Consider the following 16,304-nt stretch of genomic DNA (forward strand, 5'->3'; position numbering starts at 1 on the left):
GAAACTTCACCTTAATGCAGTAAATAAATTGAACTTTTCGCCTAATATTCCGTAACCAATGTTTAATGGATAAGGACGTCACCGATTGAGTTGAATCCGAAGAACATTCGCCCAAATTTTCAGAACTCAACAATTCAACGCGATATTTGGGTTTAACCTTTGATGCTGCTGTGTTCTGATTGCTGGCACGTCCCAATTGGAAAAAATGGAAGGAAAGAGGTGAAATGATTTACAAACTCCTCATTAGGTGCTGCTTTTCGTTGGTTCGATTACGCTTTACGACTTCAAATTCCATACAGATTCGAAGAAATTGAAGATAGATAATGCTAAAGTCTGTTCATTTGTTCGGTTGCTCATCTGGGTTTGTTTCAAATCTTCTGAAACCCAATAGCATTGTTGGATTCAGTCTTACTTCCATCTCTTCTAAACGGTTGTCAGCGTCGTCTTCATTATCTTGTTCTTCTTCAATATTGTCATGTTCTAGCTCCGCTTCCCTGTTCTTGGCTCCTCGAACTGGTTCTTTCAAAGCATTTTGTGGGTCTACATGTTCTGAGGCAAATCAAGAAGGCACTTCCTCGTCTCCTTTGTCTATGTCAGAATCTCCTCCGCCATCATCTTCAACTGTAGTTCACTCTTCTGTGAGTCATTCTTTTTATTGACTGGTTTTCTTTAAATTTTTTTTATTCATCTTGTGAGTCATTCTTTTGATTGGTCAGAATCAATTTCACTTATGTTGCCTGTTTTCTTTCATTTGGGTTGACTGTGATTATTACTTCTGTATTTGGGGGAAAGTGGAATGCTGCCTTATTATATTAGTGCTCTTCATAATGTTAGAAACAGATAGCCAACAAGATGGCTTGCTATTATTTATTAGAGAACTAGACAATGATGATAAATGAAGCATAAAAAGGTTTTTGTTTTATTAACGAAATATTTCTTACTTTTGGGGATTTGTGTGCATTTCATTTCATTTCATTGGCTTTAACTTTTTTATTCATTGTACTGGCTGGGCTATATGAAATAAATAAAGTCTCTTATGCAGGAAAAAATTCGTAATATACGGTTCTGTCAGTGGTGTGGAGGTCAAACAAAGCATGGAATACCTGATGGAGAGGAGAAATTGAGAGCTATTTGCACAGTTTGTGGGAGGATAACGTATCAAAATCCGAAGATGGTAATACTCTTGTATTTGTATGATCTTTGATCACTCTGCGCAGTTGCGATATAAACATTGGATTTTCTATTGCTCACAACTAACTATGCTTAAGATTAGGATGGAATGAATTTGTGCAGTTTGCTAGGCCATTTTTAAAATTTGTCAGTAAGGTATTTTTTTGGATTACTAAATAGGTAATGTAATTACTGAAATTGAGTTTAAGAACAAGATTCAATTCAGTGAGAAAGATAACTGTTGAGAGTTGAATCGGGTTTGCTTTACTATAATCTGTTATCTAGCAGCAGTTTACTTGTAAGCAAGATCTGAATGTTTATGCATATATCGTAGTTTTCTATTTGGTTATGGTTTTCTTGTAAGCATATATCGACATTTGGAAATATATTTTGCCCTATATTGTTATAATTTGCACTTCCTGATTTTACTTTATGTTTCTACATTTATTTTTTCCCTTTGTGAATTTGTATTAGAGCTAGATATTATGCTAGCATTGAAGAGTTTTTATATGCAACCTATAAGCATTTCTTATCTGGAAAGTGCGTTGTGGACTTTGCTATATTTTCTTGGTCATTGGTTTATTCCTCTACAAGGATAAATGCAATTCTTTACCTGTTTTCTGGATTTGATATTTGCAGGTGGTGGGTTGTTTGATTCATCACGAAAACAAGGTCTTACTTTGTAGGAGGAAGATCGAGCCTTCTTATGGCCTTTGGTATGTATGTAGATGACATTTAGAGATAAGAAAGGGAAAAGGAAAACCACCTACCCAATTGCAAAAACTGTTCAATTTTGTGATGAAAACCAAAAGTTAGATTCTGGTGTTCTGAAAAGCCAAAAAAAAAAAAAAAAGTCCTTGATTCTGCAGCAAATAACTTTTTGACATTTACTTAATGAATCCTTCCTTCTTTGACAACTTCTATAATTGTATTTGAGATCTAGTTGTTCAATAGGACTCTTCCAGCTGGTTACTTGGAAATTGGGGAGTCAGCAGCTGATGGTGCAATTAGGGAAACCTTGGAAGAAGCAAATGCAGAAGTGGAAGTTACATCCCCTTTTGCTCAGTTAGACATCCCTCTAATTGGCCAAGTAAGAAGAAACTTATTTTCCTTAATCATATTTTGGTGTCCAATATACTTAATATGACATAATTCATGTTTCTTTTTGCAGACGTATATAATTTTCGTGGGAAAGTTGAAGAAACCCCATTTCTCTCCTGGTCCTGAATCCCTTGAGTGCCGCCTTTTTCCTCTTGACGATATACCTTTTGATTCTCTTGCATTTTCATCCATGCTGGTTACCTTAAGACTGGTATGTGTCTTTTGAACATCAGTACATTTGAATTTTGTACATTAGAGACCCATATGTTGAACATTCATGGTTCGAGTTTTTTTTAACATAGTTCTTGTTATCTAAATTTTAAAATTGCTAAATAGAAAAGATTGACTTGAAATTTAATTAGTGAAAATGAAATACATCTTTATTATTGATATTTGCTTCGCAATATATGAGAAAATACTTGTTTAGAATAGCAACTTCACCGATGTGTTGGAAACTAGCAAGTCAGTAACAAGAAATAGAGACTAAGAAATCAAAATTAGACGAGAAACTAGGAACTAAGTATTGTCAATGCAGCTAGTTTCTTGTTTCTACCTTTTTCGAAAAAGAAAAAGTTAGAATCCTATTTTTTGAAAAACTGAAACTGTGAGAAATTACAAATAAAGTCTAGGACTAAGAGCAAGTATTATGGAAAACTTTTTTTTTTTCTTTCTTTCTTTTTTCCCCCTTTATTTGATGAAGAGAGAACATGAAGAACGCAAGCAGGCAATTCAAAAGGGAAAGCACAGGCCAAAAGAAGCCAAAAAAGCTAGCAAAACCTAGGAGAACAAAATGCAGAACAGGCTCCAATTTAAAAGAATGCGAGATAAAGTATTATGTAAAACATAAAGCTATACCTTGGTTAATCTTTGTTCATTATTCAACTCTCTGTCATGAGATGTATGGAATTTTGCTTATTCATACACCAATCGTTTGCCTAATATTAAATGTTCTTCTATTTCTCTCTAGTCAAATACTACAAGGATGACCCCAGCACATTTTGAACCTTGTTATCATAAAAAGGTGTAGGCCCCAAGAAAATCTAAACATTTGTTGAAACGAGGCCCAAGTTTCATTCCAAAAGGACAATGTAAATAATAGACACCAATTTCTTAACAACCTGACATCTTGAGTGGTTACTGAGTGGCCTTAACTTTTCTACAAAATACTTTAAGGCTTTAAGCAACCGTATCTTGTACATCTGATTGCAGTATGTTGAGGATGTCAAGGCAGGAAGAACCACATTCCACTATGGGACCATCAATAAAAGGTACTCTAAAATTCACATATTCGATAAAATGCATGTTTCAGAATGTGAATCTGAGTTCTTTTCTGATATAGGAAGTCAAACTCTGTATTTATTCTGGATATATTTTATACCATTGCGATACATATTTAAGTTTGATTTAGAAAGTTTCTGTTTAATCAAGCCATGGAGGGAAGAATGCGTGATATAGCGATTGCTTTGAATTTAATCCAATTTACCTATTTCTTCATTATATATAAATTTGGATTTTCTCGACCTACCTGTCATCCTTTGTGTGCCGTGACTCCCTCCCGTCTCTCTCTCATAAAAACATAAAAAAAGGTTACATTTCTGCCATTTCCTCCTTGTACATCTACAAAAAATGTTAAATCTTCCATCCTGTCAGAGGGAAGAAAGAACAAGAAAAATGAATAAAATGAGTCTTTGGTATTATTCACATTTTATGCATGCATGGAGGAACTAGTTTTGACCGATCAAGTAGTAAATGAGTCTTTACTGTAATTCACTAACAAACCCAAAAGCCTATTATGATATATTTAATCGTTTATGTATATTCTTTGTATTTGTAGACCTAAATCATTAATATCAATTAGCAAGGAAAATGACAAGCAGGAGTTCAAATAGATTTGTGGAAACCTTCTTACTCTTACCTATTAGCAAACATATTCTGCCAAAGGCCTTGATGCAGTTTAGTTCATTGGATGTTCTCTCACTTTCAAAGTGTCGTTTTATTGAAATGCATGTTCTTGGCATTTAATTTTCTTTGTTAATGGTTTTTCCCAGGCCTGGTACAGGTGCCTCAGATATTCATGCCTATACTCTTGACTATCATCTAAGATTGTGACAAGGTATTTCCTATTGCATAATCATATAAGTATACTATAGAAAAGAAATATGCAGGAATAATTTGCCCTTCTTCTTTCCCTTTTGATTTGTTAATTCAAAATTGATCGTTTGAATTGAGGTTCAAGGTTCTTCTGAGTGTTCCTTAAATCCTTTGACCTTGATAAGGCCCTGACGGGAGTTTATATAAATATAAATAAGAAACCATGCTTTTACCGAGAAGAAATGGAAGAATACAGGGATATTGCCCGGCAAAGGAGCTCCAGTCTAGCCAAATAAAACCTAGAAGGAAGATCTAAGTCCAAAGAAAGACATGAAACATGATAAGGGACCATACCTCGACACAAGAACCCTCAATCTCTTTGAAACTTCTATTGTATCTTTCAAGACAAAGATCACAAAACAGCACCAACGCTGACAAAAGCCATAAAAGAAAACCTTTATCATGGTTTTGGTAAAAAAAATGTGTTATTGAGCAAAAGAAACAGGAATGTGAGTCAATTTGACCGGACAGTTATCCAGTTTTCATGCTATCCCTGACTCCTAATCGGAAAATCATGTTAGATCGGCATTGTAAACATAAATTCTCAAGCGCTCCCAGTGGTTTGGCCTCTCCCCAAGATTAGTCTTAAATTCCTCAACTTATTGTATTTACAATAACTTTCTTAACAAACTCTACTTATGTTTGCATTGTTTTCCTTTCTGTTCATTTAGAAGACTTGGGATTCCTCCACTTTCCAATGATTTAAAACGGAGTTTCTGAAGTTTCTGAATTTAGTTAGTCGGTCTTCACTGCTTTGATCAATCCAATCCGACCTGACAGATGCGACCGAAGAATGCTAAATTTCCTTGATATGCCTCCTCTTCTTTCTAAACTGTTTTTCTTTCCATTATGCAGCTAAGGAGCTCAAAGGGTGAGACTTGAACTTCTGGGGGGAATTAGGTCCCATCCCATCTGATTCTTTTCAAACTTGAGGAGACAACAAGTCGAAATATGGATCACTTACATTCAAGTAGAGACAAGACATCTGCAATTTAAAGTTCATAACAATTCAACCTTGACTTTTGTAATGTGATAAAGAGGAATATTCATGCTTCTGAATATTCAATTACAATTCTTGAGCAAGCTTGTGCAATTTTTTGCATTGTTCATCATCTACTCTTGTTCTGTTATCAATTTGTTGAAAAGACACCAAAAAATATGAATGATCTTATTGGCTTTCAAGGATATCACTGGATGTCTGAGAGTATAGCTTGACAATCTTTGGATCTTCTCAACACATGCCTTGACGGCCAAGTTATGATCAACAAGAGAAAAAAAAGAATGATCGATAATGGTATAGAAATGTTCGAAACTCAACTCTCCTTGTTGGGTTACTAATGTCATTTTATAAATTAAAATTCGATGGAGCTTAAGAGGGAGAGACAACTCTCAAATTGATTTTCCCTTTCTTTTTGGTTAAAATTGGTATGTTTTTGACTAATATATCTAATGATCAATGTTATGCATTCATTCATTCAAATTAAATTTTGTTATGGATTTATTACATTTCTCTTAACAATTATTAGTTAATTTGCTGTTTCTTGGTTGGAATTGGTGAAATATACTATATAGTACAATCAAAGGGAAAAAAAAAAAGGGGAAACTCATTTAAGTACAAAAGATAAAAATGAATTACATTGGGAGAAGTGTATTAATTTTTTCAGATTACAGTAAACTTTACATTCACAAAAAACATTTCAACTGGTTTAGGTTGAACTAGAAAAAAGAAATGTTAGTAATCTTTATCTAAAACTAAAAAATTTTTGGCAAAATTTTGCTCTAAATCTAATACAGAGCTCATATTCAATTTCTCTAGGTTTGTCTATCAACCCCTAGCTATCATTGATAGATAGATTATAGGATTTTACTAAATATTTTTAGTAATTTTTTCCATTTAAAGTAAAATTTCTTTTTTTCCTTATAATAATTTTCTATATAAAGAATTATTAACTTTTTTATACGTGTTCAATAAGGTAAACATACTGCTACTAATACACACACATATATATTTCAAAATTCTTATGTTGTTTTTTCTATTAAAATTGGTTTAATTAACAAAATTTGGAAGGAAAGAAAAGAAAGAAAGAAAGAAAGAAAGAAAGAAAGAAATAAATAAATAAATAAAATGATGGCGCCGTGTAAAACGTTCCATTTATCCAAATCAAAGATGTTCTTCGTTTACTAGCAAGTCTTCAGCCATCGCCTCTGTCTCTTTGCTTGCAACCAATTTCTGTTTTTTTGGTTGATTTTAACTTCTTCATCATTCCATTCCAATTTCCAATACCCAATTCTTTATTCTCTATTCTCTTCCAGATCTCCTACATTTCAATCCCCAAGTTTCCGTCTTCAAATTTCACGGGCTTCCTTTTCATAGCTTCTAACTTTTATGCCGGGGACAACGACAATCCATCTCCCCTCCTAAAATATGGACAGAACCGGATCCTTCAATCACCATACTTCATCCAACGATTCCCAGAATTCTTGGAATCCAGATACTGGATTTGGCGCCAATGATCGGAGGTTCGCTTTCTCCCGTCAAGCTTCCTCTAAGCAATGGCAAGACTTGCCCCCCCATACTCCTTTTTCTATCAACTCCGACGATTCCGCCAAGCCTTTGCTTTCGCGGAATATGTCGAGCATAAACATTCCGCCTGGGGGATACTTTCCTTCTGAAAGTAACAAATTTTTTAGTGTAAAGGATAATTCAGGTGATAAATTATCGGTTTTGTCTCTTGCTTTTTCGATTTTGGAGAATGTGAGATCTGGGAATCGGTATATGAAGAGGCTGTTTTTGATGATTTCGCTTAATGTTCTGTATTCGACTGCCGAGTTAGCTATTGGTCTCCTTACTGGTCGTATTGGTATGGATGTCACTGTCTTTCTTCCTTTTATGTCAAATTTTATTCTTTGTATGCGAAGAATTTATTTTGTTTGTTTGTTTTTTATGACTACAGGTCTGGTTTCTGATGCATTTCATTTGACTTTTGGCTGTGGCCTTCTAACATTTTCATTGTTTGCGATTTCTGCCTCTCGGAGTAAGCCCAATCATGTTTACACCTATGGGTAAGGTTTATTTTCTCGTTCCTGTGAAATCAGATGAACTATATTAAGTTCTTAATTTAACTTAATTAGTTCATAATGATTTCATCAAGTTTTACTCTCTATTGAAAGTAGTTTCTTGACATTTTTGAGTTATGCGCTTTTTATTACATATATGTGTGTGTGCGCGCGCGTTTTTTTTTCAGTTTCTCTTTCCCTCATCTTTTGTAAATTTCTGTTTCATCATTCACGTGTCAAACATTTTTAATCAAGTCCTTGTTGACTCTCTGAATAGTAAAATTTATTATTAGTTGAGTTAGAATCATCTATGTTTTAATTCAATGAGTTGCTCATTCACCACATACCCTGTTAGAGTATTGAAAGCCTACCCACTCTATTTACTCGCCATACTAACTTTACTAACTTTTATAGGTTGTGAAAGATGAAACCATGATGCAGCTATACTATTAACTGCCTATCTCATTAGAAAATACTAATTTTAAATTTATATATCGTTTTCTTACACATCTATTGATGTGAATTTGTAATCGGATCATCAAGGACAAAATTGTATACATATGAATTAGTTGAAACATGAATAGGGTGCCACGGTTTGAACAAATATCAATGAACTTTACAATTGTGTATTGCTTTGCATATCGAAAATTTTATATTGCTTTGCTTTGCCAAATTTTATTTGATTAATAGAAATGATTAATTGTAGTGATTTGTCTTACCAGGTACAAGAGACTAGAGGTTTTGGCTGCATTTACTAATGCTGTAAGTATTCAAAATTTTACATGTTTATGCATATTTACTGTCCCCGGAACTGTTCTGCTTGATGTATTCATGCTATCCTTTTTTGACTGATGACTTGTTGGTCCATGTTCTTTTGATCTCTCAAGTTTATGTATTGTAATTAAGTAAGAAGTATTTCTTCAGTTTTCAAAAAAGAACAAAAAATCTTTGCTTCCTTATAAGCTTATAAAAAATTAGTACTCCGTTACATGTGTAGACAGCTTTGGAACTAAGTTCTATTTATTATTCCTTTTTGCTACCTGGACATTTACTACTCCGTTACATGTGTAGACAGCTATTTCTTCTGTTCCTGTCATTTTCGTTAGCCGTGGAAGCACTTCATGCTTTTATACAAGATGAATCTGAACACAAGTAAGTAGTTCCCTAAACATTGATTTGGAGATGTAATATTACTGTTGGTCTTTACTAGAATGCCATCTACTAGTTTTTCCACACTGAATCTCCTGCCAGTAATATATTTTTCTGTTTTCAGGCTCTTGCCACTTATCACATCTTTTTATGGTTTAGGTTCCTAGTTTCCCTATGTGTACCATAAACTAATTAACCTGATGGTTAGGTGTTTTCATTATGCAAAAATTTTGAATTTTTTCTACTGATAGTAATTTTTAGCTGGCAGGATTCATGTCCACAGGGCACACGGATATGGTGATAGATTGTACTATGATACATGGTCACAATACAAACTTTAAACACTTTTATGGAAGCATATATTTCACTATTTTCAATGAAAGTATGATTTCTTACCAGAAAGAAAGAATACCGGGACATAAAAAAAAAAAAAAAACCCAGTTCGACAATCATTCCATCATTTTATGGTAAATTGACATTTGTATAATCACTTTTATATGTGAAACCAATTAAACTTTTAATTCAAATTATTTTTAAGGTGGACGTAATGAATGAGTTCTTGTGGTTTTATTTTGTATCGATAATATAGTATTTATGCATATCTATACAACTATTTTCACCTTTCAGGCACTACTTAATTGTCTCAGCCGTAACAAATTTGTTGGTCAATCTTATTGGTGTTTGGTTCTTCAGGAACTATGCTCGCATTAATCTTGGTGAGTCCCCTGTTTTTGGTTACATCATCTGATCGTTTCCTTACTTTTCACCTAACTCCATTGATTCTTCTTAAATTTCATGGATAAGAATTGTTTATTGTTATATTCAATTAAGGATTGTGTGTGTTACATTATGGATCTTTCAGTTTCACTAGACTAGTCTAGACTATGCTTAGGATGTTGTATGTATCAACTAACTACAGCCTATTAGGTCATTTCATCCACTTTTTCTATCTATAATATTTATTTAGGTCTTCGTAAAAAAATATTTATTAAAGTGTGAACGTGTGATTGTATTTTTAGACTCATACTTGTAATACAGCTCTACATTAACATATTTCCTCATTTTCAAGAGCTCATATTAAAACCTAATTGTGAAGGTTTAATATATATAGTACAATCAAGGTAATTTATACTTTGAGGTTTGTGCTTATGTAGTTCTAAAATTAAAAAAAGAAAAGTTTCAGTTCCATCTTTAAATTCACTTGAACAAGACTTGTCCTTGAGTTATGAGGAGACATCTTTAAATTCTGAATAATGCATCTATCGGTGAATTTTATTATGGCATGCCTGTTATAATATGTTTTAGTTGGATAATTGGAATGACACTAATGTAGTAGATTACCATGTTGTATTCAATGGTGCCCTTAGTATTTTCTTACCCATACGTCAATCGTTTCTTGAGCATGAGCTCATCTGTGTCATCCAAGACGATCTTAATATTTATTGGCTTATCATTCAATCAGTAAGGTTTGTGATTATGATGATTGTCTCATCCCTAGATCGTTGGTTTTTGTAGTGTACAGAAAAGCTGAAGATATGAACTACCATTCAATTTGCTTGCATGTTCTTGCAGATTCTATCCGAAGGTAAAATATATTCTTCTCCCCGTTTTTCTTTCATTTCTACGTGCATGCTGGCTCTTTTTGTAACCGCATGTGAATATGCTTGCTTTGTGAATATAAATATTCTCTTAATGTCATGTATCTTTAACACATTTTTGTCGATGGTTCTCAGTGCAGGTCTGATACTGGCGTCCTGGTTTTTGTCTCTAGGGTAAACTGCCAATGCACAAACAAACTGACCCTTTATTCATAGTTGTCTGCTTTAACTCAAATCTCACTTGGGACTTACGTATCCTCCTTTTCAGGGTACAAAATGCTGAAGTTTTGTGCTTAGGACTGGTTTCAGTTGCAGTCTTTATGATTGTCATGCCTCTCTTTAGAGCAACCAGTGGTGTTTTACTTCAAATGGCACCGCCTAGCATTCCAACTTCGGCATTAAGCAAGTGTTGGAGACAGGTTTGTGCATAAGCATACATTATATCATGTACAAGTGAAGTTATGAAATAATCTGGACCATGAGGACTTATTTGATATCTTTTTTATATTTTTTCTTCAAAAAGTGAATTCCATAACTTTTTTGTTCTTAAAGGTACTTACATCTCTTAACTTAAAAAAGGTACTTACGTCTCTTAACTTAAAAAATTAAATAACCAATTGAGAGTTAGTTTGTTTTCTGTTTTTAGATAACCAAGGGTCTTTTTGTTGCTCAAAATTCAATTCCTTACTATATTTAAACGCCAACTTTACACTTCCTTATTGTTACTGGGAATCTAGGACTTGGATAAACCCATGGTGGTTCTCTTAACAGAAATACTTGTACTACGTTTTCCTATAAAAGCATAGGCATTGCTTTTTTAATTGAAGTTTCTTCTTTGAGCCTTTCAAAATTAGCTACCATTTGGATTTTGTTTGAGATCGATTAGAGTTTTTTATTCTCCTCTTGGTTGTACTTGGCCGTAATGGTTGTTATTGCTGTATTTGTTTTATTTTGTTTCATTGTATTTTGTGCGTTGGTAACTTTTCATTTAATCAATGATTTTGTTTTTCTTTTCCAGAAATGAAAAAAATAAGAAAAAGAAAATGAAGTTTCAACTATTCTTGAGAATAAAATTTTAAATTGAACTTGAACGCATTTGCATTGCTTTTCTAATTCAAATTTCTACCCACTTCTCTTAAGATAATACATGTTTAAACTAAACTAGAATGCATTTGCAGCTATCATTTTCAAAACATAGGTATGATTTGCAAAATAGACAAACCATATGGTTTGTTTGCAACTATCTCATTAAAAGGGTAAGACAAATTCAAAAGAAATGAAGACTACACGTTTAATTCTCCTAGAAAAGATACATGTTAAGTAAAAATATTACTTAATTTTCAATGAACAAAATCTAAGAATCTGAATGAATAAGCTTAATTGATATTTTGAACTAAGATGTTTGGTGTCAATTTTTAGCTTACTGTAACTCATGGGTCAAATGAAATTATGAAATGTACTATAATTTTTTATCACTTATAATCTACTCTACATTTTTCATATTTCTATATTTGGTCAGATTACATCCCATGAAGACATAGTAGAAATCACTCAAGCGCGATTTTGGGAATTAGTACCTGGTCAAGTTATTGGCTCTCTCTCTTTAACGGTAGGGTTAAGCATACTTGTTTCTGTCATTTCTAACATTGTTATGTATCTGCCACAGTTAATGATCCCTTTTGTCATGTTGTGATGTTACCTAGTAGTTCCTTCGTGTACACCTGATTTTTATGTTCTCATATTGATGAAATCTCTGTTGTTACAGACAAAGAAAGGAATGGGCAGTCGCCAAGCACTTGAATTTGTGCACGATATGTATCATGAATTGGGCATACAGGACTTAACAGTGCAAACTGAAGATGCTTGAGTTGCTGCTGCTTCATATTTCTCCTCATTCACCCCTTTATTAATGGTGGTCGTATCTTTAGGTTACCCACACTATCAATTTTTTGAACGGGTCCTCATTAGGTTTATGATATATACCAATATCTCAAACATGTTCCTCAGCGTTGATGATAGCTGATAAATGTCTTAATTTTAAATTTTTTCCTCGTCTCTTCCCATATCTTGCGGCATTCTTATATGGACTTCATTGTTCTAATGTAAAGTTACGGTAGCTTTAGATATAGATAGGTAACCGTAGTGAAATTTTGTTGAGGATTATAAAATTGGTTTAAGGATTATGATTAATTATTTTATTACTTTCTTATATTAGTTCTTGCATTCTTTAGTTTGGTAGTCCATGGATTTATGCTCATTTCAATTCTAATAATATGCAAGTCATCACGTGCCATCTATTGGCACACAAATATAGGGATAATGAATGTTGCTATTTTATCATTTTATCAGAAAGAGAACTATGTATGCCTTTTGTTTTAAACGTTATATGCATCTATGCACAGAAGATACTAGAAGAGTACTTTAAGTTGAACGTGGGATGCATTTCATCCAAACTTGAAGACAATTTAGGAGATCTCACCAGTCAATTTTATCCAGGGGTTTTTGTCTGAAGTTGTTAATAACTTGATACTTTCCCAGGTTTTCAATGGAAGAGTGACATCAATAGCTATATTGAGGAGTTTATTTCTACCACTTATATTGGAGAATCATCACACTTCAGGTGATTAATTCTTATGTCATTTCTATTTTCTTGGATGAACTTCAAGAAAATAAAGGAAGAGTCCTCTATCACCTCATTTGCAACCTAGATTGTAGAATTTCTAGGCAACCCACTTTCAGTTTTGAAACCTCTCAATCTTATCTCCATTAACTTTCTACCCCTAAACTATATAGGTGGGGATGGATTACATATAGAAGAGGGGAATGCTACAGAGACAAGTATTCTGTGGGATCTAAACATTTCCAATCATTGAAAGGGAGACAAGAGGGGGAGAAGAGTCGGGGGATGAAGAGGAACAAAACCTTCCATTAGAATATCATCTTCCAGTAAGTTCTGTGAATAGAGTAAGCGGGGCTTCTTCCGGTAAGTTGTTTGCGTCTCCTTTGAATGATGGGGGTATGGGAGGCCACACAAATGAAGGCCATTCATTAGGTAAAATTGGCGGGTTTGCTTCCCCTTTGAGCACCTGCAAAGCAATTTTCATGGTGGGCCTTTGGATGGGGTTAGGTTGACAACAAGCTATCCCCAGAATTAATAGAGACTCTATTTCTTCCTTAACGATTTGTCCTTCAATTCTCTCATCCACAGCTTCAACAATTTTCCCTTCCCTGTGAAACTCCCATGCCCAGTGCGCGAGACTGCCATTGTAGCCACCAAGCTCAGATGGATTCCCAGGCCTTCTTCCGCATATAACTTCGAGAATAAGAACTCCAAAGGAATATACATCTGTTTCTCTCGTAGCTCTACTAGTTAGAAAAATCTCTGGAGCCATGTATCCTGGTGTTCCTGCTATCGCTCTTGTTGAGTGATGGGTCTGTTCGGTTCGACATATTGTTCGAGCCAATCCGAAATCTCCCAACTTGGCTTCAAATTTTGAGTCTAACATCACATTGGATGCCTTTATGTCTCTATGGAGGACTGTTTTCTCACATTCATTGTGAAGATAATTCAAAGCCTCTGCCACTCCATAGATTATGTTTCGTCTAGTTTCCCAGTTGGGTCCAGGACCCATCCCATTCATCTTACTGTAGCCAAATATCAACTTGTCCAAGCTGCCATTAGGCATGTACTCGTATATGAGCAGAAGATCTCTTTCCTCATAGCACCATCCGGTTAGCTTTACGACGTTTTTGTGATGTAGGCTACCAATAGTAGCCACTTCTGCGATGAACTCTTGCTTCCCTTGACGTGAATCCTTTGAGATTCTCTTGATTGCTACCTCTTTATCCAGCAAGTTTCCTTTGTAAACGGTTCCAAAACCACCTTTTCCAAGCATGTTCTTTGGATCAAAATTGTCTGTTATCTTCTGGAGTTCTCTGAATTCGAACTTTTGGGCTCGTGGGGCTATGGATAAAAGTTGAAGCTGATGTTCTATGTCTAATCCATATGGCTCCTCCAAATGATTCACTCGAGATCTCTGCACCCAGAAAAAGAAGGCAAAGGCAGCCCCACATACGATTCCGGCTACTATGATCCAAACCCAGTTTGGGGTTTCTTTTCCTTGGCGAGAATCTTTGCTGAAGAACTTCCACGATTTCACAGCATTCAACTGCGTATAATTGCCTGTTGAAGCTGAGAATCCCACAAAAATGTCGTCTGGGAGGATGGAGAGGTCCAAGGGTTGAAAAATGACAAGATTTTTTAGTTGCTCCTCTTTGAAGATGGACGTGGTAACGTAGATGGAAATGGTGTTCCCATCAAATATGATAGTCCCATAAAGAAAGTTGGCGGATGAAAGATTAACGCCAAACCCCAGTAATGGCTGTTGAGCAATGGAGTAGACACTGTTCACGTTTAAACCCACATGGTTGCTATCAATGTCTTGTGGGAAGTTCTTCCTTGTGTCAAATTCGATAGCCACTATTTGTGCATTCGGCGTTCCATTAGTTGAGGCGTTGACAATCCCCAACCACTGTCCATAGCTGCTGGCGGGAGGAGAAGCATCCGCAGTGAGTATGAACGCCAGCCCTTCACCACCCTCAGGCAACGTTTGTGTGTTAACCTCAAACTCGAAGCTGGTGGTAAAACAGTTGACTTTACCATTGTTTTTCAGCTTGAATGGCCTTTTGTAAACAGCCCTTCCATATTCATTGGAGATTGAAGCTCCTCCTATGGTTGGCGTCACTCGAAGTGCGCGATCGAAGATGCGAGCATTGTTACTCAAAATGAGCTCGGTATCGCTATTGTCATCAAAGAATGGGAAGTCAAAATCGAAGCAAAGTGTGAGGTTGATGGTACACCCGGCGAAGAAGGTGGCGACGAACAGGAGAATCCTAATTATTGCTTCATAACATCTCATCGTCTTTGTTTCTTGAGAGATAACAATGGCGTTTCACCGAGACTCCATTGAAACTTTCCGTTTCTAAAATCAAACAAATCTTCTTTTTAAGATCGGAAAAAGAAGTTTTGTTGTTTTCTTTAGTTTACGATAAAACTTTCCATGTCTCCACCTTTTTATAAAATTGAAGCTACGTTAAGAACTAGAATTGATGCATGATTTTTCTATTATTTATAAAATTGTGGAGAAATTTCTCCAAGTTGTAGTATTAAAATACTAATTTGATTACCAAATGCTAAATGCAGTCAGTCCATGTCTATTTCTTATATGGTGTTGAGTGTTCTTTTGGTTTGTGCGATACTTGTTGGCTTGGTCAAGAGTAGTTTTGAAATGATTAACATCTATCGAATATAGTTTTAATCAATCAAAATTAATTTAATATTATCATTTATGTATTTTCTGAATATCTAATAGGAAAACTAATATAAATGATAGAATTGTTAAAAATAATTACAAAATATAGTAAAATATTATCACTATCCATTATTGATACAATTTTAAATTTTGTTATATTTTGTAAATATTTTAATTCATTTTACTATATTTGAAAATGATTCTAAATAATATGAAATATTATATTTACTAAGGATGTTTTAAAAATATTGCAAAATGAACTAGTTTATTTATAAAATTTTATTTATGATAAATGATGAGATTGTTGCATTTATCATAGGTAGAAAGTAAAATTTTGTTATATCGTAAATGTTTTCAACAAATTTACTATTTAAAACAAATTTCTTATTTATTACCATTTTTATTTATAATAGAACCTATCAAGTCGTCTTATGACCGATTTACGGTTTTTTTTTTCTATACGTGAAATTCAATTTATTTTTGTAACAATTTCTCAAAATAATATCTATCAACACTATCTATCCTACTCTGGTGATCATTCTCATAGGACTTTTATTTTATGAAAAAAAAAAATGAAAGAGAAAATTCATAGAAACACCATGGCCATGCTATTGTTTAATTTCAAAATTTTCAAAGATTTGAACGAATTGAACAAAATTTTATAATATAAGTTTCTTAAATTTTGACAACTCAATATAGTTTCCATTAAAATATAGTGATGCTAAAGTCACGACAAAAACTAAAATGAGATATAAAAATACACTAT

At 34.1% G+C, this 16,304-nt stretch overlaps 3 protein-coding genes across 5 annotated transcripts; 2 read left to right on the top strand and 1 right to left on the bottom strand.

The window, feature by feature from the left end:
- Positions 1 to 2: 2 nt before the first annotated feature.
- On the top strand, positions 3 to 5,534 carry LOC103486759 (nudix hydrolase 23, chloroplastic). Of its 3 annotated transcripts, none has more exons than XM_008444825.3 (8): positions 3 to 638; positions 1,043 to 1,174; positions 1,810 to 1,886; positions 2,125 to 2,260; positions 2,342 to 2,482; positions 3,481 to 3,539; positions 4,320 to 4,384; positions 5,278 to 5,534. In XM_008444825.3, the coding sequence occupies exons 1-7, from the start codon at positions 324 to 326 to the stop codon at positions 4,378 to 4,380; spliced, it is 921 nt and encodes a 306-aa protein (XP_008443047.1). In that variant the 5' UTR covers positions 3 to 323; the 3' UTR covers positions 4,381 to 4,384; positions 5,278 to 5,534. The 3 variants fall into 3 exon arrangements, with proteins under 3 accessions (XP_008443047.1, XP_008443048.1, XP_008443046.1); XM_008444824.3 differs by having other exon boundaries at positions 49 to 638; positions 1,031 to 1,174; XM_008444826.3 differs by lacking the exons at positions 3,481 to 3,539; positions 4,320 to 4,384; positions 5,278 to 5,534 and adding an exon at positions 2,972 to 3,431 and having other exon boundaries at positions 45 to 638; positions 1,031 to 1,174.
- Positions 5,535 to 6,560: 1,026 nt separating this feature from the next.
- Positions 6,561 to 12,427, top strand: LOC103486757 (metal tolerance protein C2). The gene is made up of 10 exons (XM_008444822.3): positions 6,561 to 7,283; positions 7,377 to 7,485; positions 8,202 to 8,241; positions 8,555 to 8,631; positions 9,256 to 9,344; positions 10,144 to 10,213; positions 10,362 to 10,400; positions 10,495 to 10,645; positions 11,746 to 11,835; positions 11,992 to 12,427. The coding sequence occupies exons 1-10, from the start codon at positions 6,848 to 6,850 to the stop codon at positions 12,091 to 12,093; spliced, it is 1,203 nt and encodes a 400-aa protein (XP_008443044.1). The 5' UTR covers positions 6,561 to 6,847; the 3' UTR covers positions 12,094 to 12,427.
- Positions 12,428 to 12,982: 555 nt separating this feature from the next.
- LOC103486758 (probable L-type lectin-domain containing receptor kinase S.5) lies at positions 12,983 to 15,428 on the bottom strand. Its single transcript, XM_008444823.3, has one exon. It carries the CDS (start codon positions 15,143 to 15,145, stop codon positions 13,163 to 13,165), a length of 1,983 nt encoding a protein of 660 aa, XP_008443045.1. The 5' UTR covers positions 15,146 to 15,428; the 3' UTR covers positions 12,983 to 13,162.
- Between the last annotated feature and the right edge of the window lie 876 nt (positions 15,429 to 16,304).

The sequence above is a fragment of the Cucumis melo genome, chromosome 4, assembly GCF_025177605.1.
Source record: "Cucumis melo cultivar AY chromosome 4, USDA_Cmelo_AY_1.0, whole genome shotgun sequence".
Taxonomy (NCBI): Eukaryota; Viridiplantae; Streptophyta; class Magnoliopsida; order Cucurbitales; family Cucurbitaceae; genus Cucumis; species Cucumis melo.

Coding starts and splice junctions, on each gene's coding strand:
- LOC103486758 (XM_008444823.3), bottom strand. CDS start 15,145: ATGAGATGTTATGAAGCAATAATTAGGATTCTCCTGTTCGTCGCCACC.
- LOC103486759 (XM_008444824.3), top strand. CDS start 324: ATGCTAAAGTCTGTTCATTTGTTCGGTTGCTCATCTGGGTTTGTTTCA. Junction 639..1,030: donor CAACTGTAGTTCACTCTTCT/GTGAGTCATTCT, acceptor AAATAAATAAAG/TCTCTTATGCAGGAAAAAAT. Junction 2,483..3,480: donor TGCTGGTTACCTTAAGACTG/GTATGTGTCTTT, acceptor ATCTGATTGCAG/TATGTTGAGGATGTCAAGGC.
- LOC103486757 (XM_008444822.3), top strand. CDS start 6,848: ATGGACAGAACCGGATCCTTCAATCACCATACTTCATCCAACGATTCC. Junction 8,242..8,554: donor TGGCTGCATTTACTAATGCT/GTAAGTATTCAA, acceptor ATGTGTAGACAG/CTATTTCTTCTGTTCCTGTC. Junction 9,345..10,143: donor CTATGCTCGCATTAATCTTG/GTGAGTCCCCTG, acceptor TGGTTTTTGTAG/TGTACAGAAAAGCTGAAGAT.